A 23,117-nucleotide genomic window follows, 5' to 3' on the forward strand; every position below is an offset into this window, starting at 1 on the left:
AGGCTGCAGAAAGAACAGTTCGCTGGGAAGTCCTGGAAGGAAGCTAAGAAGTGAGCCTTGATGAAAGTTGGTGCCTCAGACTGGAGACAGCAGGCAGTGCCTGACAAAAACACCTGCTGCTGCCAAGGAAGCGGGACATCTGGAAGGAAGGGGCCAAGACACACACAGGAGTAAGAAGCACATACATTGGGGGCTGAAGGTTGATATTAGGCCTAATGCCAGGCTTCCCTGCCACATGCTGTCTTCACTATGTATGGTCCTACAAACAGGATGAGGTGCGGGGCCACAGCAGGGACCTTGTGATCAAAGGTTCAGGTGGGAGAAGCAAAGATGACCCAGGTGAGGTCTACAGTGGCTGAACACCAGATGGGCCACAGCCCCATCCGTGTTTAGATCCCCAGTCTTCTCCCCCAACCGGAAACAGACCCATACAGCAGAGGTAGATTCTGGAATGTTCTCAAATTTTATTTCCTCTCCCAAGTTTGAAGCAACTTGCTGTACCCTAAGCCATCAACCAAGCCTGGGGTAAGAATTCCAAACAGATTCATATCTAGATGCTGTTCTAGACAGATGGAGAATTCTAATCCCAGCTTGAACAGACTCACATTTTGCTGACAGAATCTCACACAGATGGACATAGTCAGGTGCCAGTTGCAGAAAGAGAAGTCAGGGGCTCCTCGTGACATAGTATGTTGTGTATGTGTTCACCCTTGTATGGCTCAGTTACGGAGTCATGCTGTAGAGGAAAATTCATGAAAAATGCAGGTCACTGCATATTGATCCACCTGCATTCCAGACCCAGAAACCCACAGCATGGGCCTGCCACTCTTGGCTCTGAGTTCAGGTTCTCCTGTGTTTTAGAATTTAGATGCCTTAAATGCCCACAGAAGATGCAGGGTTGGAACTAAGGGCACACTGCTGCCAGCGTCTCAGGGCTAGCCATTCCAAACTTAGAGGTGCCCTGATCACAGCTGCCACTTCTGCTTGTCGAAAACAAAGAGGTGAGAGGTCATGGACATGGGCCAAGACAGCCTAAAAGAGTCAGCAAATCCTGGGACATGGGGAAGTAGCTTGAACTTCACGCAGACCAACACACCATAGGGCTGGAACAGGAAGGACCAACTGCCCTCTTAGAGGTCAGTGTCTCTAGAAGGCTCTCTGACCTGTAGGTGCTGGGAGCCAGGTCCACAGGGCCACAGTCATCTTGGCACAAACTTCTAATGGGCTTTTAATTCCCTCAGGAACACACTCCACAGGTGGCTTAGTGGGTAGAGGCGCTTGCTATGCAAGCCCGAGGACCTGGGTTTGATCTCCAGAACCCACATAAACTCAGAAGGCGAGAACTAACTACAAAGTTGTCATTTGACCTATACACTAATAGCGTGAAACACACAAACATACATCCTGCATATTCACAATGAAAAACAGACCCCAATCTTCTCACCTTTCCTCCTTGGTAACTTTCTCCACACCACAGCAATGACCACAGCTCCAAAGAGAAGCAGGCCAGCAGTGACTCCCACAATGGGGTCCTTGTGCTGAGGAGGTGGAGCTGGGAAATGAAAGCAAAGGGCTTGGCTCTACTCAGGGTCTCCAGAGGGCTCCTGTGTTCCTTGGCAGCCTGCCCCTCCTTACCCCATCTCAGGGTCAGAGGCTCAGGCAGCCCCTCATGGTACACATGGCATGTGTATCTCTGCTCCTCCCCAGAAGGCACCACCACAGCTGCCCACTTCTGGAAGGTTCCATCCCCTGCAGGCCTGGTCTCCACCAGCTCCATGTCCTGTGTCTGTTCCTTTCCATCTCTCTGCCAGGTCAGGGTGATGTCAGCAGGGTAGAAGCCCAGGGCCCAGCACCACAGGGTGATGTCGCCTTCAGGTCTGGGATGATAGGTCACACGTGTCTTTGGGGGATCTGAGAATTCAGAGGTTCAGAGACTGCATTACCTTCACTGAAATAGTGGGCTCATGTGACTGCCCTGAGAATAGAGAGGACACTTGAGATGGGAAAGGAGGCACAAAACCCAGGCTTCTAGGTTACTCTCTACCTTGGAAAAATCCTACAATCAGTTCGAGCCAGCCCAGGGTGAGAGGCTCCAAGTCTCTGAAAGGGACATTGACTTCTGACCTGGGGGGAGGCTGAGTGGCTCAGAAAAGCTTGACCAAATTCCCAAAGACTGGAGTGGGGGCAGAAAACAAAGTGAGGCTCCAAATAATGTCCAAGGTTGCTGGAGGGTGGTCAGTTACCGCAGGAACTGACCTTGCATCCCGGGGAGCAAGGCAGCTTCTTTAATTGTCCAGAGAGAACCCAAGAAGATTCACCCGGGCTAGCTCAGAAGGGCGGGAGGTAACCTTGCAGGAGACCCGAAGCAGGAAGGTCTACACAGGGATCCAGGTGTTTGCTGCCACTCAGTACCTGCACGTTGCAGTAACTCTCTTCCCTTCTCCAGATGACTGCGGAGCCACTCCATGCATGTAACTTTCAGGTAGGCCCTGTGGTGTTCTGCCTCATTCGTCGCCTCATATTTGCGCTGGGTAATCAGAGCCACCTTGTTTGCAGCAGTCCAGGAATGGAGGTCCTCGTTCAGAGAGATGTGGTCGGCGCCATCATAGGCCGTCCTGTAGTATCCGCTGAGGAAGCGCCCATCACTGCCCATATAGCAGCCACGCATGGACTGGATGGTGTGGTACCCTGGAAGGCAAAAGGAATCAGCCCCAGAGGCCTGGCCCCGCCTGCCACTCTTAGCCCCGCCTCATGGAGGAAGGGAGGGAGAGAGGACCACTACTGGTTGAGAGTCTACCCCGGAGGCTGCAGAATTTTTCTAGTTCTGTGGGGTCTAGGAGATGCGCCGGGCAGTAGCCTTAGGTTTATGAGCCAGGTCGACTATTTGGGGTTATCCAAGCCACACAGGCTAAGTGATCTGGGTCACTCGCCTGCTTCGCTCTGGTTGTAGTGGCGCAGCAGGGTCCTCAGATTTTCACGGAAAATCTGCGCGTTAGCCTTGGCGATCCGAGTCTGCCGCTCCCAGTACTCGGGCCGTTTCTCCTCCATCCAAGGCGCCCGAGGCTCCTCTCTAGGGGTCATCGCATCACTGTCGAACCACACAAACCGCGTGTCGTCCACGAACCCGAAGGCGACGAACCGCGGTTCCCTGTGTCCCGGTTGGGTCATAGCAGTGCCGAAATAACGCAGTGAGTGCGAATATGAGCCTAGAAGAAGCAAGGAGCTGACGGCGGCTCCACCTTCCTTTCAGGATCCGGAGCTGGTGTGGGGGCCGAGAGGGGAGAGGGGCTCGAGATGCGGGTGGAGAAGGGGCGGGAGGGTCCGGCTGGGCCACGCGGGGACTCGGCTTCCCCGGTGCCGCCCCCGCCCTCCCCGCAGAGCCCATTTCCCTCCCGACCCCGCACTCACCCGCGCGGGTCTGGGTCGGGGCCAGGGCGGCCGCCAGCAGCAGGAGCAGCGTGCGCAGCGCCATCGTTCATATTTAGAGATCTGGGGAACATAGGAGCTCTGCGCGGGTTTTTAGAACCCGGAATCTCGTACTGGCATCCGCAGAAACCGGATACCCAATGGGAGCGGGAATTACCATCGCGTCATAAGTGTCTAGGCAGAAGAATCTGACACAGTTTAGGAGACCAGGAAGTGAAACTTGCAGGAGATGGGAAATTTCCAGGGCTTGGCGTCCTAGCCAACTGCCCTCCTGACCAGGGACCTGGGCCCTTAACTTTACTTCCCTCTTCCAGCACCAAGAGCTTCGCCATGTTGTCTCTCTGACTCCAGTTCAAGAGTTGTCTTGGTCAGCTGTTCTCAGACTTCCTGGTCTCAGGATCTCCATGTGCTCATAAGATTTAATAAGTTTCACCAAGGAAAACATGTTTTTGTGAGTTATATGTGTAAATAATATTAGAAGCTAAACCTTTTAAAATGTATTCAGTTATTTAGATATTAACAAATCCACTGCGTTGACAAAATAAAATCTTATGAGAAATAATCATTTCCCAAATGAACGGTCTGAAGTGTGGGTCTTTTTGCACTTTGTGTGTTTGCAAGTCTTTTCCTTAATCTGTTTCAGTAAAGACGATGGATTTTCATATATACTTTGCATTTAGCCTGCTCTTCCTGTTGAGTATGAATCAGCTTGCCTTATCCAAATATGAAGGCGGAATATTTTAATGCTGTTATCAGATAACTGTGGATACTCATCTTCGGTACCACAGTAAAATAAAGTGTATTAATATTTATTTAGACGGGGTTCATGAATTCTACCTTGGACTTGAAGTGAGGAGTGAGTGTTGATTCTCTTTCTGGCTCTGTGGCCAGCTTCATATGCAAATCTATATGTTACGTCAAATAAAGTGAAGGTCAATAATGTGCACATCTGTGTCTGTAAGCCTCCCTTAATATTTGCAGTTACTATAATTTTTACTCTATAGTGTGCACCCGAGTGTGCATCAGTCTGAGGAGGGGTTCTAGAGACACAGGAGCATTTGAGGTTTATATTATACTAAATGAAGAGCCATTTCCATCCTTCTATTGAGCTTTGTTCCATGGAAGAGATATAATTGCATTTATCTCCCAATATTACATTTCACAATTGAATATATATTCAACTTATATTGACAGATAAGATACATTACATATGATACATATCTGGAGATGTGGCCCAGTAGCAGAATGTTCCGAGGTTTTCTGATATGCACAAGACCCTGACTTTGAACCCAAACATTAGGCTGTTGGAGGAGAACTGCCTTCATTATTCTTGCTTGGCATTGGGTCCTGCATGCTGCAGTACCAACATGCAAGGTACAGTGTGCAGCACAACATAGGATAGATAATAAAGTATTTTTCTCTGGTTTTTCCAAATACAAATGGACTGAACATTGTGAATGTAATTCTCACCTGATAATTGTTCTTATTGTTTGTAGTTTTAATGTGTTAGAGTCAATACATTCCCTTTTTATTTAGACAAAAAGGGAGAAATGCTGTGGAATATTTGATTGTACTTTGACATCCTGAGACTGTGTTGATAAAGTTAACCTTGGATCAGGGGGTGGAGTCAGCAACTATTTGATAAGAATTAGTCATAGAGACTAGGAAGACCTAGGATACAGATAGAAAGGCACAGGAAGGAGCAGGGAGGGACGTGGACTTTTTGTCAGCCCTTTGTCAGTTGAAAAAGTGCGGTGAGAGCCGGGCAGTGGTGACACACATCTTTAATCCCAGCACTCAGGAGGCAGAGGCAGAAGGATCTTTGTGAGTTCAAGGCCAGCCTGGTTTAATTCCAGGACAGGCTTCAAAGCTACAGAGAAACCTTGTCTCGAACAAAAAATAGGAAAGAGAATCAAGATACTGGAGCATGTCATACATAGAATCACCAAGTTTTCAAAAATTCATTTTATGGATATAGGTGTTTAGCCTGTATATGTGTCTTTACATCGCATGTGTTCAGTGCTTGAGGGGACTTGAAGAGGTCGTTGGATCCCTTGCAACTGAGGTTACAGATGGTTGTTAGCCAGCATGTAGGTGCTGGGAACTGAACCCAGTCCTCCAGAAGAGCAATCACTGTACTTAACCACAGAGACATCCCTCCAGCTCAAGAATCAGCAATTCTTACCATATTTTGAATCTAGAATGTTCTGCTTAACAAAGTTTTCTCCTCTAGACGTGACTGCAGAATCAGTTCATCTCAATTTTGTCTCAGGTCTCAGCAAGGTCTCTTGAGGCAAAAGGAATGACTTAGGGCATCCAGTGGATGTCTTCCTGGAAGTCAGTGTGTTGTTCCATATGACCCAAGTATGGGGTGTGAACGGCTCTAAGGGAATTGTTGGCACAGGATTGGTCATTAAACACTGTGTGGGCCTTGAGGCTGTACAGAAGGCTCAACAGCTAAAAGCACTGACTTTTGTTCCAGGGGGCCTGAGTGTGGTTCTTAATGTCTCCAAAACATCTCACAGCTGTCTGTAACCCAAGTTCCCAGGGACCTGAGGCCCTCTTCTAGCATCTATGGGCAGTAGGCATGCAAATAGTATACACACTTGCTTACATGCAGGTAAAACACCCATAAAACTAAAGAAACCATGATGCTGGTCTTTGGCTAATAAAGGTGACGGAACATGGGTGACGTGCAAAGCAGAGAGTAGAGTGGATCAGCTCAGTGGCCGTCGAGGGAGCTGACCAGCACCGCTTCAGGGAGGCCTCTTGTCACCAGCAGGAACAATGGCAGGGGCTGTTTGATGCAGGTAAAGACAGCTTCATGCTGCATGTGTGGCAGCCGAGGAGTTTTGTTCAGAGACCTCTACTCCTCAGGCAAAGATAAGATTCCTGACTTTAAAAAAAAAAAAAAAAGAATTTAAGAACTACCAATATGAAGCAAAGTTCAAGTTTATTAGGAGGAGGCATTAACATATTTAAACACGAGGCTGACGAGAAGGAGAGACACCTAGAAAAGGACAAGAGATCGAAAGGTGGATTTCAGCTTCTCAAGACAGTTACTATTTCTGTCACCTTTCTGTGACTGGGTTTATCCATTAAGCGAACCATGGGAAAAATTTACCAAACAAAATTAGCAAAATAGCCACATCCTTATTTTCAAGAAGGAAGAATATACTTGTAGCTCATTGGAAACTAAATTCGGTCTCTGATGGAGGTTTCCAGGCCTTCCTCTCCTGAATCAGGAGAGATGACTGGGGAAGGCACATGTCAGTGTGGAGAGGAGACACGCTCAGGTCTGCTCAATTCCTCATGGCGTGCTCACGGGAGACATATGCTTGGACATGGGTGTCAGTTGTGGAAAGAAAAGTCAGGAGCTTTTGAAGTCACACGAGGTGGGTGTCTCACACTTTAGGAGAAAGTGGTTAAGAACAAATTCTGAGTTAAGATTGTGAAGTTGTGAGACTGACTAGGCAGCCGTACTACACGGATCCCAGAAAGAGAGTCACCACAGCTCAGAAATTTGTTCTCAGGGTACTTCCTGTCCTAATCAGATCCCTGGACGCTGTCCCTGCCTAAAGCAGTACAGAATAAGACCTGTTAGGAGCCCACACCAATAGGGCCAAGAGAGAAATGTGTGAGCCACGCCCCCATGGGTATCTGTCTACTCTATTGCAAGGGTCTCAGGAACCACCTTCCACTAATTACTGGCAGTCAAAATATAGCTGCCTCTTTCCCACCTGTGGGAAGAACCAACCAGTGACAGACCTGTGATGTGGGATTCCCTGCTGTATGCTGTGAATACCATTGGTTAATAAAGAATCTGTCTTAGACTTGGCAGGGCAGAATAGAGGTAGGTGGGGAAAACTAAACTGAATGCTGGGAGAAAGACGGCAGAGTCAGTGAGACGCCATGTAGCCCCACTGGAAACAGACGCCGGAATTTTACCTGATAAGCCACAGCCTTGTGGCGATGCACAGATTAATGGAGATGGGTTAATTTAAGATATGAGTTAGCCAGAAATACGTTTAAGCTATTGGCCAAACAGCATTACAAATAATGTGGCTTCTGTGTGTTTATCTTAGGGCTGAGCAGCCAGGAACAAACAAGCACCCTCCTACAACAGACCAGGGACGCCGTAGAGTCATGAGTGTGGGAGGAAACTCCTAGTCCAATCCTAGGGACCTTTCTAGAACTGTGACTGCAGCTCCGTAGGAGGAGGAGGAGGCACAATGGAAGACTGTACACACAGAGGGCTAACTGGCCTCCTGTGTTCTCAGCAGGGGCCTTTTCTGTGACATCTGTCTGTGGGGAACCAGAATCAGGTCTCTAACAAGAGGGTGATGGGTCTGTTCATTATTTCCTTTATGCTTTATAACAGAGTTAACGTCAGCATAGAGGCCCCTGTACGTGGATACAACTTTGCTCTTATGGGACAGGTGCATTCATAGCTTGGGCTTGAAGTCCTTAGGGAGACAAGAACTTAAACCCTGCCCCTTCCTTACCTCTATTTCTTCCATGTCAGAAAAATCACCACAGCTCCCATAACCAAAGCTCCAAGAACCAGGCCAGTAAGAATCGCCATGAGGAAGAAGTTTGGTGGAGGAGGTTCTGGTGAACGAGAGGAAGAAAGAGTGAGGGCTCTGACCCTCGCTCTCAACCCTGATCCCACCCTGGTTCTTCATTCCCTGACAACAGACTCTTGCTCACCACACCCACTCCTTACCCCATGTCAGGATCAGGGGCTCAGGGAACCCCTCATGGTTCACATGGCATGTGTATCTCAGCTCCTCTCCAGAAGGAACCACCACAGCTGCCCACTTCTGGAAGGTTCCATCTCCTGCAGGCCTGGTCTCTATCACCTCCATATCCTGGGTGTGGTTGTTCCCATCTCTCTGCCAGGTCAGGGTGATGTCAGCAGGGTAGAAATTCAGGGCCCAGCACTTCAGGGTGACATTCCCTCCGGGTCTAACTTGACGGGTCACATATGTTTGGGGAGGGTCTGAGGGGAGCAATTGGAGAATTCAGGCATTCCTCCTGGGGATCGAGCAGTGCTTATGTGACCATCCCCCGAAAGGGTGGGAGAGGTGGAGGGGAGCAGAACTCACACAGCAGCCTAAACTCGGGATCTGGATGAGGAATTCCTCGGAAATTTTCAGAATGATCGTGAGCCAGCACAGAGCTGAAGGCTCTGAATCTCACTCTAGGTAAACAGACTTCTGACTTCTGGTTCTGACTGGGTGGAGGAGGCGGGGGAGGGCTTAAGAAACTCAGCAACCCCGGAGTCAGACATTCAGTGTCATTGTGCATGGACAGTGAACAGGCCTGAAGAGAGGCCCTAATTCGCAGTGCGGCTGTGGAAGAGACCGGCTGTCTAATTGACACCCTGGACTATCCTGGGGGAAGGGCGAATCCTCTGGAGAGTTTCTCTCTTATGTTGAGTCAGGAAACTCAGGAGCAGTCTTATGCCTTTGATGCAAGACAGTGTAAATACTCCAGCTGCTCCCTGCTGAGGGAGGAGGCCTCAGGAGACAGGAGTTCTAATCTCAGAAGAAGGAGTTGGCAAGCGCCCCTCTTACCAGAGCGCAGCAATGTCTCCTTCCCAAGGTCCAGGAATCTACGAAGCATTTTCACGCAATCCCCCGGCAGGTAAGTCCTCCAGTATTCTGCCTCTGCCTCTTCCACCCAGACGCCTTTTAGGATTTGAGCTACCTTGCCCTCTGCAGTCCAGGAGCTCAAGTTCTCATTCAGGGCGATGTAATCGTGGCCATAGTAGGTGACTTGATAGTGCCCTCGGAGGAAGTTCCCATTATTTTCCACAGTGCAGCCATACACCTTCTGTAGGGTGTGATATTCTGCCCCGCCCCCGTTCAACTATCAGTCACTGCTGCTTCTCCCCCTCCCGGGATTTTGTCCCAAACTAACCCTGTTCCCGGATCACAGTCCTCGACTTAACCCTGGACCTGGAGATCCGGAGTGGAGCTAATTGGACATGGAGGGGTTGTGACCACAGATCGGGGATGACTCACCGCCATCCTTGCTGTGTCCGTAGTACTTCATCAGGACCCGAAAAAGCTTTCGGTCGTTCTGTGACTGGTACAGGGCTTCCTCCGTTTGATTGTACCAATACTCAGGCGGCTCCTGCTCCATCCAGGGAGCCCGAGGTTGCACTCTTACAGTCGCTGCTTTGCTATCGAATCCCTGGACCTGTGTGGTATCAACGTAGCTGACGTAGATGCACCGTGGCTCCCAGATGTCCGGTCCATAAACCACGGTGTCGAAAAACTGCAGCCAGTGTGAGCCTGGGGATGATGCGCACTGAGACCCTGACCTGGGCCCAGGGCTGGCTGGTGGACTGGGAAGGGAAGAGAGCAGGGGTGGTGAAGGGAGAGGGACAGGTGTCCTACAGATGAGGGAGCAGAAAGGTCTGGTTAGGCAATGGAGGAGAAGCAAAGATGAGGATTTCCAATGTGGCACCCTGCTTCCCTAGAGGTCATTTCCCTTCAGGTCCCACACCCACCTGCACAGTTCTGGGTCAGCGGCAAGGCCAGCACCAGCAGCAGAAGGGCAGAGAGTCTAGGTGTCCTCATCCTCCGAGATGAGTGGCATCTCAGCCAGGACCGGTATCGCTTCTCTTTATAAGTCTGATGTGGAGGAGGCTGACTGGCCGGCTTCTCTAAGAATTCCCAAAGGTGGTGATGTACATCTGGTGGGCTGGGTCATGGAGAGATGGACTCTTGGAAAAGAAATCCTTAGGGCCCTGCTTCGGACCCAGTTCTGCGGTCTGGTATCCTGGGATCAATGTCTGAACACAAGTTGTTTTACCCTGATCCCCACGTCCTGCTTCTGCTCACAGCATCCTTGAGTCCTAACCCAGAGCCCAGAAAGTCAGTAAGTAATTCTCAAAGGTTTTGGTGTCAAAATCTGTACACGGCTTAGACATGGTGTAGCCATCAATGGGGACTGTACACCTGTGGATTACACCAATTCATGTTTGCCGTTAGGAATGAGAGGGTTTGAGACATTTGATTCAGCGTGGACATTAACAGCCGATTTCAAGTAAGTAGAATAAACAGAGAAAGAACTGTTTTCCAAAATGGAATGATGCTGTGCAAAGGTCTTGTCGGCTTTTTGACATCTCGTCATCCTCATCTTCATCCTTCCCACTACAAATGGTGTGGGGTTTGTGTTTCCTTTGTAACAGTTTTGTTTCCTTTGAATTGCAGAAAAATACAGTCTCACAGGCATATTTTTAGGAGAAACAATGTTAAGATTCCCGTTTATTTGTATGTATTTTTGTGTGTCTCTGTGTATATGCAAGGAGTATGAATTCATAAGACCCAGAAGAGGCTTTGGGAAACCCTGGAGCTGGAGTTCCAGGGACTTGTGCTGGGAAATCAATTCAGGTCCTCTGCAAGGGCAGCAAGGGCACTTCGTGGCTGAACCATCTCCCCAGGCCCAGCAGAAATGGTCTCATGAACATCTTCAAATAACTGTAGTTTTCTTTTGAGGCAGGGTCCCAGTGTGAAGCCCTGGCTGACCTGGAAGTGGCTATGTAGACCAGAATGACCTAGAACTCAGCGATCGGCCTGCTCCTGGCTCTACATTCCTGGGATTAAAGCAATGCACCAACAAAGTGGGCTAATTGTGATTTTTTTTTCTCATTGATATGTCACCAAATTGGGACAGGCGGTACTTTCTCAAGATTCTTTACACTGTGGACTCGAAACAACACTGAGTCCTCCTCACCCACGCGCAGAGGGAGTCTTGTGTATTGACTGGATGCTATGTGAATGAATCTTACTTTAAAGTAGGGCTTCTTTGACCAACTCCTTTAAGTACTAGTAATCAAAAACTCAGTCTTTAATCTGGTCACACATTTCATAGAAAGCTTTTGGAAGCCTTAAGAAGTCTTAACTGATGGTGAAGAGATCAAGTGCTATCTTGAGAGCTTAGATTTTATCTTTGTTGGAGTCGTCTAGGGAAGGGTTGGTGGGCGATGAATTAACGTTTACACTTTTCATGGTGGAGGAGGAAGACAATGCACCTCTAACTATGATGCGAAGGAGTGCAGAGCGGGCGGGAAGAAGGGCTCCACCAGCTGTGTGGCGCAGGGGACGCAGGTGCAACAGTTTGAGAAGTTGTTTAGCAAGGCGGTTTCTGTTTTCAGCTTCCTGGGAGGAGGCCCACTTCTTGTGAACGAGGGGAGTGTAGACTGGCTGGTGTACAGTTCTATGAAGTTAGCAAGAACCACTGTTCCTGCCATCTGCAGTGGTGCCTCTGAGTTCAGTCCTGGTCAGCGGCTCAGGTCACGGGGCTGGCTGAGATGTCCTTTCAGCACTCTGCCTCCGGCGATCTGGCTGGAGCTGAGGTTTTCCATTACAGAGCTTGGAACAAGCTTCTGGAGATTCCTTAGTGACAACGTGTTTTCTGATCTCTTATTTATGGCCTTCCCTCTGCTGCTGGCAAAAGTTAGTCAACAGATTAGAGCAGTGGTCCTCAACCTTCTGAATGCTGTGCCCCTTAGTATGGTTCATCTTGTTTTGGTGACCCTTAACCATAAAACTGTTTTCCTTGCTGATCCATAACTGCAATTTTGCTCCTGTTATAAATTGCATATTTTTGGAGATAGAAGTTTGCCAAAGGTCACAGTCCACAGGGTGAGAACTGCTGATCTAGAGGGGTATGGTTAGGTCATTGTTGAGAACTTGGCCATATTTAAGTATGGAAGTCTATGGAATTCTAAGTTCTCTTTGATTCTTTTAAATTGGCATGAATTCCATGAACATAAGGCTATTACACTTCCCCAGGCCATTTTATCATTTGCATTAAAAATATTCTCTAATAATGTATTAGCCGAGTCCTTCCAGTGAAACCAGGCAGGATGGGGCATGCCGTTATCCTAGCACTTGGGAAGCAGAAGAGGTCAAGGCTTTCCTGAGTTACAGGAGATTGTTTTCTCAAAAGAACAACAACAAAATTCACATAGTAATTTTTATATTTCTGTCTACAAGTCTCATCTGATAAATTACTACACTCTTTTCTAGACATGGATAAATAGACAGTGGTGTGGGTGTCATGGCAACCCAGGTCAGCACACTTGGGAGGTGGAGGCAGGAGGCCTTGGCCGTGAAGATCCGTGATGGAGGGGAACACACATGCACAGTCTGATAGAATCTCCAGAGAACGTACTGGGGGAAGTTGGACAACAGCCATCAGGAGAGGTGAGTGATGACCAGAAATCTCTAGTTTACATAGCAAAAATAAATAAACAAATAAATAAATTAGAGGAAATGTTAGAGAACAGACAGGGCAAGGTCCTCCTGTCACGTACTTAAACTAAACCGCATGCCAGGATCCGAAAGATGAACTTGGTGGGCATCTGGGGGTCACTGAGCTCTTTGGCCCTCTTCCCTGTTCCCTAATCTCCTTTTTCTCCTTTGCTCTGTCCTCACCACTTCAATAGGCTTATTGTAAGTGTGTGGCCATGACTAGCTTATTAGGGCTGTCAGAAACCAGGTTTTGACCCCCGAAGAATTCTGTCGTCAGCACCACAAAGAGTCCTGTGTTCCGGTTCCTTCATGTGAAGCAGTGACAGACAGAAACATCCTCTGCTGCTGTCAGAGACAAGGGACACACAAAGGAGAGTGACCCCAGGCTCGTGAGCAGTGCTGAGGACAGGTCTAACTCGGCAGAGTACGCAACAAAACCTGATGGGGCTGGCACACGCCGCACGGGCACACAAGAAAATCTGCCAGGAATAGTTGGGGTGATTTGGACAAAACTATCAGAAGCTGTGAGTGATGGCTAGAATCCTTTAGCGTGTCATCAAACTATGAAATAAAACTTTACAAGGCAGAAGGAAAAAGTGTAGCACTAATAATGAAAACCCAGAGACAGATCAGAAAAGCAATGCGGCCAGCCACTGGCTGTTACTTTACTTCAGACTGAATGGGCGATCCTTGCTTCCAGGAATCTCACAATGAGACTGAGCTGAGACCTATCTCCTCCCATTTTATATTCCTCTCTACTGCTGGGGTTAAAGGCGTGCACCACCACTGCCCAGCCTCCATGGCTAACTAGTGTGGCTGCTGGGGTTAAAGGCGTGCACCATCACTGCCTGGCCTCTATGGCTAACCAGTGTGGCTGCTTTGCATTCTGATCTTTAGGCAAGCTTTTATTTATTAAAACACAAATAATATACCACTATAAAAAAGTCACGAGTTCACGAAGGAGGGATTTGGTGGGTCTAGAGAGCACCTTCTCCTAGTAGAAGGGACCAGAGCTATGGGAAAGACAGAAGCTCCCTGAAAATCTTCATTGCTCTCTCAGTAACAGATATTTTAAGGTGGGAGAGAGGGAGCAAGGGAAACAAAAGTTGCAAACAGCCACAGCAGGAGAGCAGGAGAGATACTGGAAAACCATCTCCCTTCAGTACCCAACCAGAGCAGTGGCCAAGTGCCATTTTTCAGAGACTTCTGCTAAGCTGGTGGCTTGTTAGCCCCAGACCCTCCAGTGACTGCACTCCGGGGACAGTCGGAGCATTGCATGGGAATATGTGCTGGGACCTGGCAGGGTTCCCACACACAGTAAGGAAGGAAACTGACCCAGACCATGCAGACTTCAGTGTGGTAGAAATCTCCCAGGCCCAGAGTCTGTGCAGACCATTAACACAGGTGGCCAAGTGTGGGCTCACTAACACCAGAAAGGTCCTCACAGGGGCCAGGTCAGTATCCAGACTGCCCAGTGCATGGCTAGAGTGTGAGCAGCACCCGAGACCCAATCCATGAAGGACTGCCTCGTGGTAGGAATACTGTCTCTAGTGATGTGAAATTGCATAGAATTGCCCGGTGTGCAGCAGATGTCTGGGAACCCAGGAAGGAACACCAAGGGCATCAAGGCTACAAGCAGCAGGCAGATGAGACTGTATTCAGACTTCATACCCCCACACAGTTCCCTCCCTCCCTCCTTCCCTCCCTCCCTCCCTCTCTCTCTCTGTCTCTATCTCTGTCTGTCTCTGTCTCTCTGTCTCTGTCTCTCTCAGCAGGTGAAACTGTATTCAGACTTCATACCCCACACAGTTCTCTCTCCTCTCCCTCTCTCCTCTCTCTCTCCTCCTACTCCTCCTCTCTCATGCACCTGGTTTCACACTGCCAGTGAATTGTTACCAAAGACCATGCATTTGGTGCAGCAAACACAGATTCCGTAAGGTTATCGCACGTAATTTTCTCTATGGATTTTACTCGTTTCTAGTACATGAATGAATCATCCACCCTGGCAAGAAATTGCAAAACGGTATACTCATAGAAGAATGACATTGCAGTTCAATGAAATCTTAAGTTCTGTCAGTGGTGGAGACTTCTAAGGCAGCCTTTGCTGGAAGAGAGGGAGGGCTGGAAACAGAGAGGCTCAGCGTAGGGAGGTCTCAGTGCTCTGGACTGGACTGGATTCCTCCCTTGAGAACCCAGCACTGATGGGAGACAGATACTCAGACACGACCAGATGCCGATGGCTGAATGAAAAGCCAGGAGCTCTGGAAGGAACACAGGGAAAGGGAGGACCAGAACAACTTCTCTATGGTTGTCCCATGCTGTAAAGGAAAGAACAAGAAATAAATTCACATCAGGGTCCGTGAGTGGCGACACTCTGAGGAGCCCATCACTTGTTCAAACTGCCTCAGTCCTGAGAATCAGGATAACCCAGAACATTACCCTGCGACTCTGCCCCTGTCCCACAGGCCCTACAGGGTCACATCTGTATAAATCTTTGACAGAAGCCTCTGCATCCTAGCCTTGGTCTTGCCTGGGAAGAAGCAAAACATGACCTGATCAAATCAGATAGGAGATGGGACTAATGGAGGGGTAATAGCAGTCCACGCAAATCTCCGGGATCAGGCCCCACAGTGCGTACTATCGACCTGAACAGAGGTTCCTTGTCTTTGACCTTTGTGAGAATCCAGGTCGGAAGCAGATTCATGGGAGGTTCAGAGTGCCACCCCTCGATCCTTATCTCTCAGAAGTCTCCAGAAGTGGAACTGCAAACCCAGGGAAGGATGAGGAAACACAATGCAATGTTGTACATGGAGAGGACTAACTGGCCTCCCGCGTGTCTGTGACCGGCAGGGACCTCCTCCATAACTCTGCTGGGAGTCTGAACTCTATTATCTGCATCGTACATCATTTTCTACGCGCTTTACAAGAGAGTAAATCTCTGCATGGAGGCCCCAGCTGAGTAAGCACTTAGGTGTGAATATCTCTCTCATCTTATGGGTCGGGGCGTGTACATAGCTCCGGCTTGAAATCCCCAGAGAGACAAGCTCTCAGACCCTGCCCCTTCCTTCTCTTTATTCCTCCTCTTCCACGTCAGACGTGATAAATCTTGTTGCCTTGCTGTCTGTAGTCCAGGAGTTCGGGTCCTCCTTCAGGGTGCCACATCTGTGACCAGGGTAGGTAAACTGCCGGTACCCTCAGTCACGTCACAAGCCCAAGCCACAGTCATGTACGTTCTTTAGGTTGTAATATCCTGCCATTGCTGTCAGATTCGCTGCCAATTAACACCTTACACAAAGTCAGACTCACCTCCACGCAACTGCCCCAAGGCCTTTTTGATCCTAAAGTGCACCCAAAACTCGGTCTGGTCACCAAGTCCCTCCAGGTTCCAGAGTCTCCACAAGTCAGTTTGATGGGGACTCTCCCCCAGGTAAGGGGCGACTTGGAGGGGTTCTGACCTTTGAACCAGGGTCACTCACTCGCAGAAGTCTGGTCAGAGATGCTGAGCAATTTCCTCAGTTTTTCTTTGAAATCTAACACCCCTTCTCCACTGTGGGGCCCAATGGCTTAGTCCTATTTCTGTGGAATCTCACAGACTGAGTGTCATCCACACAACAGGAACAGAAGGCCGTCAAGGTGTAGAAATAACACACTGAAGGGTGAACCTGGGAAGGTTGTATGGTGAGACCCCATCCTTTTCCCAGAATGCCTTGTTCAGGCTTGGACCTGGAGAGGAGAAGTGTAAACGGAGATTGCACTTTCATTTCCCGGTCACCCAGACCCTAATAATCACACAGAAACTATATTAATTACAACACTGTTTGGCCAATGGCTTAGGTGTATTTCTAGCTAGCTCTTACATCTGAAATTAGCCCATTTCTATTAATCTATGTATCGTCATGAGACTATAGCTTACCAGTAATGTTCTGGTGTCTTTCTCCTTTGCATGGCGTCTCTCTTGACTCCACCTACTCTCTCTTTCTGTCTCTGTTTAGATTTACGGCCTGGCTTTACGCTGCTAAGTCATTGGCCAAATCAGCTCTGTTCATTAACCAATAAAAAGCAACTCATAGGCAGAAGGACATCTCACATCAGAGCGGGGTGGGGAGGTGTAGCTCTGGACTGAATGAGGAAGGTAACTGGGCAGGAACCACCCAGTTGGTGGAGCAGGGAGGGTGCGATGGGGCAAAGCGAGGCATGGCTTCTGTGCTGATTCACCCCCACATCCCCCTGCAGAGGCGCCTGACCCCACCTGCTGACTTCAGAGTCAAGCTCCTCAAGGAACAGCGAGCACCAGATGGAGGGCACAGGGCATAGGTGTCCTCATCCTGTGTGCTGTGGAGTGTTCGTCCCCAGTGGGAATGACGGAGGCCTGGTGGGTTGAGCAGTAGAAAGATTAGCTCCTGGGAGCCGTCTTTCTAGAGCCCTGCTTCCTCAATTAGACCTACCCTTGGAGGACCTGGCCTCTTGTGAGCATTGTCTGGGGATGAATTGCTTGAGCTGAATCCCTGTTCCCCTGTTTCTGTTCACAATACCCTTAATTCCAATCCCAGATGCTGGTATCATAGACATATTCAAAGAAAAAGTGGGGAATGGAGACCTATGGCCCTCACTGAAATGTCTATTTCTGGTCCCTGATTTTGAGGTTCTCATTGTCTTCTTTGTACCACAAATTGTCAAATTGTTTTCTTGAGTGGTCCAAGCCTTTGGTTCCTGGTTAGGTCACAAGGATCTGAAGGAGAAAAAAGACCTTGGGATGGGAGTTGTCTGGTTTGTCAGTGGTCATGGAGAATGTGTCTTCAGAGGGTCCAGAGTAGAAGCGCAGGAACTGAGAACAATAATGCGTCACTGACAACTCTCTAGTCATTCCCAGCCCAGACATCTGCCCAGTGTCTCCCAGTGACACCAGTATGAACCCTCCATCAACCTCCATCCTTAGGTATAGCACAGTCCTCCTCAAATGCAGAGTAGACCTTCCAAAAGACACAGATCATCTACCGTGTGAATGCAAGAATCACCATTCCACAGTTCTGGGTCAGGACCTAGCCCTCCTGTCTTGTGTCCTCCTCTTGGGTCCTATGGAGATGTAGAATCACCTTGCCACAGCTGTCTCCACACAGCCACCATGCCTTGGTCCCTAATTGTGGGGCTGTGGCATAGGGCAGCTCTCAGGGCTGCGTAGCTGTGGCTTGGGCAGGACTGGGAGATGCGGAGCAGCAGAAATGCTGGATGAAGCCTTCCTGTAGCTGAGATGCCCCCTCCATCCTGACTCCCTAAACTGCAAGGTCGTCTGTGTCTCAGATTTCCTCTCTTGCCCAGAGGTTTGATGCTGTGTCTCAGGGGTGGAGAGGCTTGCTGGGTGAGGTTTCTTTTCTTAGAGTAAATAGGATGTCCCTCATATATGCAAGAGAAAGGGGATTCCCACTACATTAAACAAGCAAGCTGCCTTTCCTGCTCCAGACTCCACCTTTAGGGAGTGTATTCCTGAGATTTACGTCTCAGTAAAAGCTGGGAATCCGCCCTCTGCCTGGCTTTGTTCCAGGTCCTGGGATCCAGCAAAGGGATGTAGGCGAAAACTGTCTCCCTGGAATTGGAGAGTTAAAATTAGTGGTTACTGTGGCTTGTTGTTGTAGCAGTGAACTCGAGTTCTGTTCTAAGTACTCACAATAGGCTTCTAGTTCCAGGACAGCTAAATCCCTGTCTGAAAACAAAATAAATAAATAAAAAAAATTAAAAGGAGAATATTATTGGCTAAGTTCGACAGTCTTTCAGTGTTCATGCATTTAAATAAATTTTATCAAATCTCACTTGTTAATATTATCATAAATTTCACCAGAGAAATCTGTAAGCCTTTAAAGTGGTTAAAGTTTATGGAGAGGGATTCAAACGCCTTCAAAATGGTAATGTTCTCCTGAGAGCTTAGAGTTATGATTGCTGGAGTGCGCTGCAGGAGAACTGAGAGGGGAAATAATTGAGTCACATTTTATATTTAAGCAGAAGCAGCACAGAGTTGTTAAGCATGTTGCGAAAAATAAACACACACAGGGTGGGCAGAAAGGTGAGTTCTATCCACTGTGTGTGGCAGGTGCAGCAGGGTTCCAACTTCAGACAAATATTGTTCATTTAGGCATTTTTTTTTTGAGAAGTATCCTGACATGCCATTCACTCTGTGTGGATGAAATGAGCCAATTTTCCAGACACAGATGTGGCAGATTAATAAGAGCCAGGGGACCTGAGGTACAGCGATCTCTCACCATCTGGCCTCTGTCTGGTATAGTGAAGCAGGACCCTCAAGTACAGAGGATGTTGGAGTCAGAAGAGGGACAAGATCTGAGGGTGAATCCGATCGGCTGCCAGCGTGCTTATTGAGAAAAGAATACACCTTTAAAACTCGAGGTTAAATGGCGTGAGCTGGGGTGTGGCTTGAGATCAGGAGTTGAGGAAGCTAGAGTTGACCTTGAGGAGATTTTAGGCACCAGTCACAAGTCCACAGAAGGGCCACAAGTTCCTCTTGCGAGAGTTAAGAATTTGTCTCTCTTTCTAGAAAGCAGGAACTTTCTTCAAACCCCTGAGGAACTGAGGACTTGTCTAAATGCCTGGCCTTGAGAAAGGGGCTTTTTTGGTGGGAGGGGGGTTTAGATGCTCCATTACTTCAGCTTCTGGTAGGATGGCTTAGTTTATCCCAATAGCTGAAGTTTAAAAGTGAGCAAAGACAAAGCCGAACAAATGTGAGTGTGAACCTGAGCAGACGACCTTAGGAGCTCATCAATAGTGGTTATCACATGTCAAGCATGTGTTACTTAGCTCAGTTTTCTAGCAACTTGGTGCTAACGCGTGCCAGAGTAGGCAGAGTTATCATGCTGTGTGGTGTCACCGTGGAAGGAATTTTTCCAAAGAATTATTGTGTTGGAAGAGGCTGATGAGGAACCCGCCTGACTTCATTTTAAAGGCAAGAGCCAGTATGCTGTATTTTTAAAAACAATTTACTATTTTCTGTGAGCACTGAGTAGCTCTTTTCCCTGGAACCTGACCTTTCCCAACCCATGAACTTGATTTGTTTTTGTTTTTGTTTTTTTGTCGTTTTGCTTTGCCTATTTTTTGCTGTTGTTGTTGTTGTTCTGGGGTGCCCCCCCCTCCCCCGTCTCTGAGACAGGGTTTCTTGGAGGCTTTGGAGCCTGCCCTGTAACTCACTCTATAGACCAGGCTGGTGTCAAACTCAGAGATCTGCCTGCCTCTGCCTCCCGAGAGCTGGGATTAAAGACGTGCTCCAGAATACCCTGACCCTCCCTGACCCCTCCTAATCACATGGTGAGTGATCACATGATTTTTAAGGGTTTTTGTTTTGTTTTGTATTTTCTTATTGCTCCACAGTTTCTCTTCTGTAAAACTACTCCTTAAATGGGGCCCAAGAAGTGAATTTGGGGCTGCTCTAGTTAACCCAACTTAGAAGGCAGTCACTGGTCAGTTCTTGGGTGTATCCCAACAAAAATCAATCTGCCTCCCGAGTGCTGGGATTAAAGACATGCACCATCACCGCTCAGCTAATATTCTCCTTTTAAAAATTAAAGTGTAATAACACAACATCCACTCATCAAGACTCTCCTATGAGCCAGGTGGTGGTGGCGCACACCTTTAATCCCAGCACTCAGGAGGCAGAGGCAGGCGAATCTCTGTGAGTTCGAGGCCAGCCTGGTCTACAAAAGCTAGTTCCAGGCCAGCTCCAAAACTACAGAGAAATCTTGTCTTCAAAAACAAACAAACAAACAAACAAACAAGACTCTCCTATAAATGTGAATGTAGCACACTATTAAGGATTCAATGATATTTCAAATTACTGAATGTAGGTAGCCTGTAGGAGCCTGCTCCTGCAAGGTCAGCTAGGGTCTCTGGATAGGGGATCTTCAAGGTCAAAGAAAAGTCAGAAGACAGGATAGAATCCGGAGGTCTGTCTGGTCATGACAAAGCAGCTAAACAGCCCAGATTTTATTTCAGAGCTTGCTTACATCCAAGAGCAGAACAAAGCACAGCACAGATGTCAGTCCGTATCTAACCACAAGACCATTGCCGTCCCTGAGTGAGCAGCCTCCTCTCCAACAGGTGCTTGCTGCTCGGAAGCAGCCTTCCTTTCTATCTTGATGTTCCTGGGTTTTGTCGTCAGCAGTACCGTCTGTTAGATAGGGTGTTCTTGTCTCACAGGCTAAATCAGAAGTCTCTCACAGCCCTCAAGGTTACAGGAAAAAGTAGAGCAGGCAAGTTTGAACTCAAATAATGTCTTGAAGCCAGAAATGACTCCAGATGGAAACCGAGTCACACTTGGTTTCCCTCAGTAGCCCCTGTGTCGTCCTAGTGAATTGTCAAGGGTAAAAATGTACATTTAAATTAGTGTGGTGGCCCATGTTTTCAATCTCAGCCCTCAGAGGGTAGAGGCACAGGGATACCTGTGAGTTTCTGGTGAGCTCCTCACAAAGAAACAAAAGTAAAATCATCTGAGGATGCTACTAAAAATCTCCCCCCTCCCTCTGACTGGAGTGGCTACACTCTTTAGATCACCAAAGTCAGAATCCTAAACGTCTGGGAGCCCACAAAGGCCTGTGCATCCTACTCTATGGTTTCTACCGCCCTCTCCTGGCCTGAATTGACAACTGCAGCCCAACATTCACAAACACATCAGCCTACAAATGTATATCTATGTATATATGTACATATACATGCATATACACACATATACATATATATACAAAACATAACAAATAAATCTAAAGGTATTCTTCCTGTGTATTTCTGAGAAGCTGCAAGGCCTGCACTGCACATAAAGCTGAAAGGTTAAAGAGCAGAACCCAAAAGACCACTAGTAAGAAAGACCAGAATAAGGACAGACAGACATGTAAATAAACATCTATTATTCCACCATATCATTGTATTTCGGAAAATAGCTGTTCCTTTTTACAAACATTCTGCTTACATGCGCTCTATCATTAGTGCACTCAATGAAGCAAGTGTTCCAAAATCCCTGTTCCTAACGTGGTGAGCATAGACTGATATACTCCACACAAGCGTGAGTACCTTCTAGGGCCAATCAACTTCCAAGCCCCCTGAGAAGCTGAAAACTATGCCAACTTATCTATGTCTGTAAGAGATGGCAGGTATTTAGCAAGTGATTTATACAGGTAGGAAGTATACAATTACTATGTGAATTTTTGTTGTGGTTATTGTTGTATTGAGACGTGATCTCATGTAGGTTAGGATGGCCTTGATATCCTAATATTTACGCCTCTTCTTTTGAAGTGCTGGGATTAGAGGCATGCAACCACCATGCCCTGTTCCAGTGTGTGCATTTTGTAAAGAGACTCTTAGTGGACGACCTTTAGTTTTAAAAAAAAGTCTTTAAACAGCTTCACGAGTAGCATTAACCTCCATTTCATGGAATCCTTTTCCATTTAAATGAATCAATGGCAAAAAATTAGAATCGCTTGCACTGGGAATGATGTGGACAGTGGCTCGTGATAATTTCCCAGAAACTCATTTACATCAGCATCAGCAGCTCTAGACCAGGGACGGAACGGCATGCCAGCCCTAAGTAAAGACATAGAGACTTCTTATTAATTATGAAAATGAGACTTTAGCTTTAGGTTTGTCCCACACTAGATTTTATAACTTAAATTAACTCATTTATATTAGTCTACGCTTTGCCTCTTGGCTTTTTACCTTTCTATCATTCTGTATGTCTAACTCCCTCTGTGTCTCATTGGTGTGTGTGCTCTCTCTCTGAGCCTAGAATCATCCTTAGATTCTTTCTTTTTCTTGAAAGTCCTGCCTGACTTTCCTGCCCACCAATTGGCCATTCAGCTTGCATTATTTTTTGTTACAGCTTTTATTGTTTATTTCACCAACCACAACAACACGGCTTCACACAGTGTACAAATATCCCACAACAAACATGATGTTGTGAAAAGGACCAGTAAGACAGGGATCAGGGTAAGCCATTGTCCCCAGATACTGCCCCAGATACTGCCCTGGATACAGGGCCCCAGAGTCTCTGCCACTCCCACAGAGAATTCTAGGAAAGACTGGCAGCCTCCCTGTAGTCAGGCTTATATGAAAAGGGATGTGTGCATGTCAATCTCTACTCACCCCTCCACTGAGGGCCACTGTGCGCTGTGTCCTCCTCTGGCTATGGGAGACAGGAAACCTGACTAAAGCTGTTGAGTGCCAGGTCTGGAGGGGAATGGTCTGAGAAACTGTAGCACCTAAGAAGGTTCCATTGTCACCCAACAAAAGTCTCCTGGCTTTTCCTGCTGGACTGTCCTGTCCAGCCCCCTGCTTCACCCTTTGTCCAAGCCTGAGTCCTGCTCCTCTCCAAGCTAGTGCACCTGCTGGGGGGTCCAGGAGGAGGACTGGGATCTCACCGTCTGCATTGTTTCC

At 47.9% G+C, this 23,117-nt stretch overlaps 2 protein-coding genes and 1 long non-coding RNA gene across 4 annotated transcripts; 1 reads left to right on the forward strand and 2 right to left on the reverse strand.

Moving 5' to 3' along the window:
• Positions 1 to 440: 440 nt before the first annotated feature.
• Positions 441 to 3,555, reverse strand: LOC125403124 (class I histocompatibility antigen, Gogo-B*0103 alpha chain-like). 2 transcript variants are annotated; one of them, XM_048438331.3, is made up of 6 exons: positions 3,409 to 3,555; positions 2,931 to 3,206; positions 2,413 to 2,688; positions 1,636 to 1,911; positions 1,445 to 1,552; positions 441 to 736 (listed from the first exon to the last, which is right to left on the reverse strand). In XM_048438331.3, exons 1-6 carry the CDS (start codon positions 3,470 to 3,472, stop codon positions 732 to 734), a joined length of 1,005 nt encoding a protein of 334 aa, XP_048294288.3. In that variant the 5' UTR covers positions 3,473 to 3,555; the 3' UTR covers positions 441 to 731. The 2 variants fall into 2 exon arrangements, with proteins under 2 accessions (XP_048294288.3, XP_048294287.3); XM_048438330.3 differs by having other exon boundaries at positions 1,445 to 1,538; positions 3,409 to 3,487.
• Positions 3,556 to 5,222: 1,667 nt separating this feature from the next.
• Positions 5,223 to 10,016, reverse strand: LOC125403117 (patr class I histocompatibility antigen, A-2 alpha chain-like). The gene is made up of 6 exons (XM_048438314.3): positions 9,947 to 10,016; positions 9,456 to 9,728; positions 9,006 to 9,281; positions 8,153 to 8,428; positions 7,932 to 8,037; positions 5,223 to 6,322 (listed from the first exon to the last, which is right to left on the reverse strand). The coding sequence occupies exons 1-5, from the start codon at positions 10,014 to 10,016 to the stop codon at positions 7,934 to 7,936; spliced, it is 999 nt and encodes a 332-aa protein (XP_048294271.3). The 3' UTR covers positions 5,223 to 6,322; positions 7,932 to 7,933.
• Positions 8,939 to 11,063, forward strand: LOC146890919 (uncharacterized). The gene is made up of 2 exons (XR_014998422.2): positions 8,939 to 9,075; positions 10,942 to 11,063. It is a non-coding gene; the product is annotated as an uncharacterized LOC146890919 (long non-coding RNA).
• The last annotated feature ends 12,054 nt before the right edge of the window (positions 11,064 to 23,117 follow it).

The sequence above is a fragment of the Myodes glareolus genome, chromosome 18 (genome assembly GCF_982192425.1).
Source record: "Myodes glareolus chromosome 18, mMyoGla1.1, whole genome shotgun sequence".
Taxonomy (NCBI): Eukaryota; Metazoa; Chordata; class Mammalia; order Rodentia; family Cricetidae; genus Myodes; species Myodes glareolus.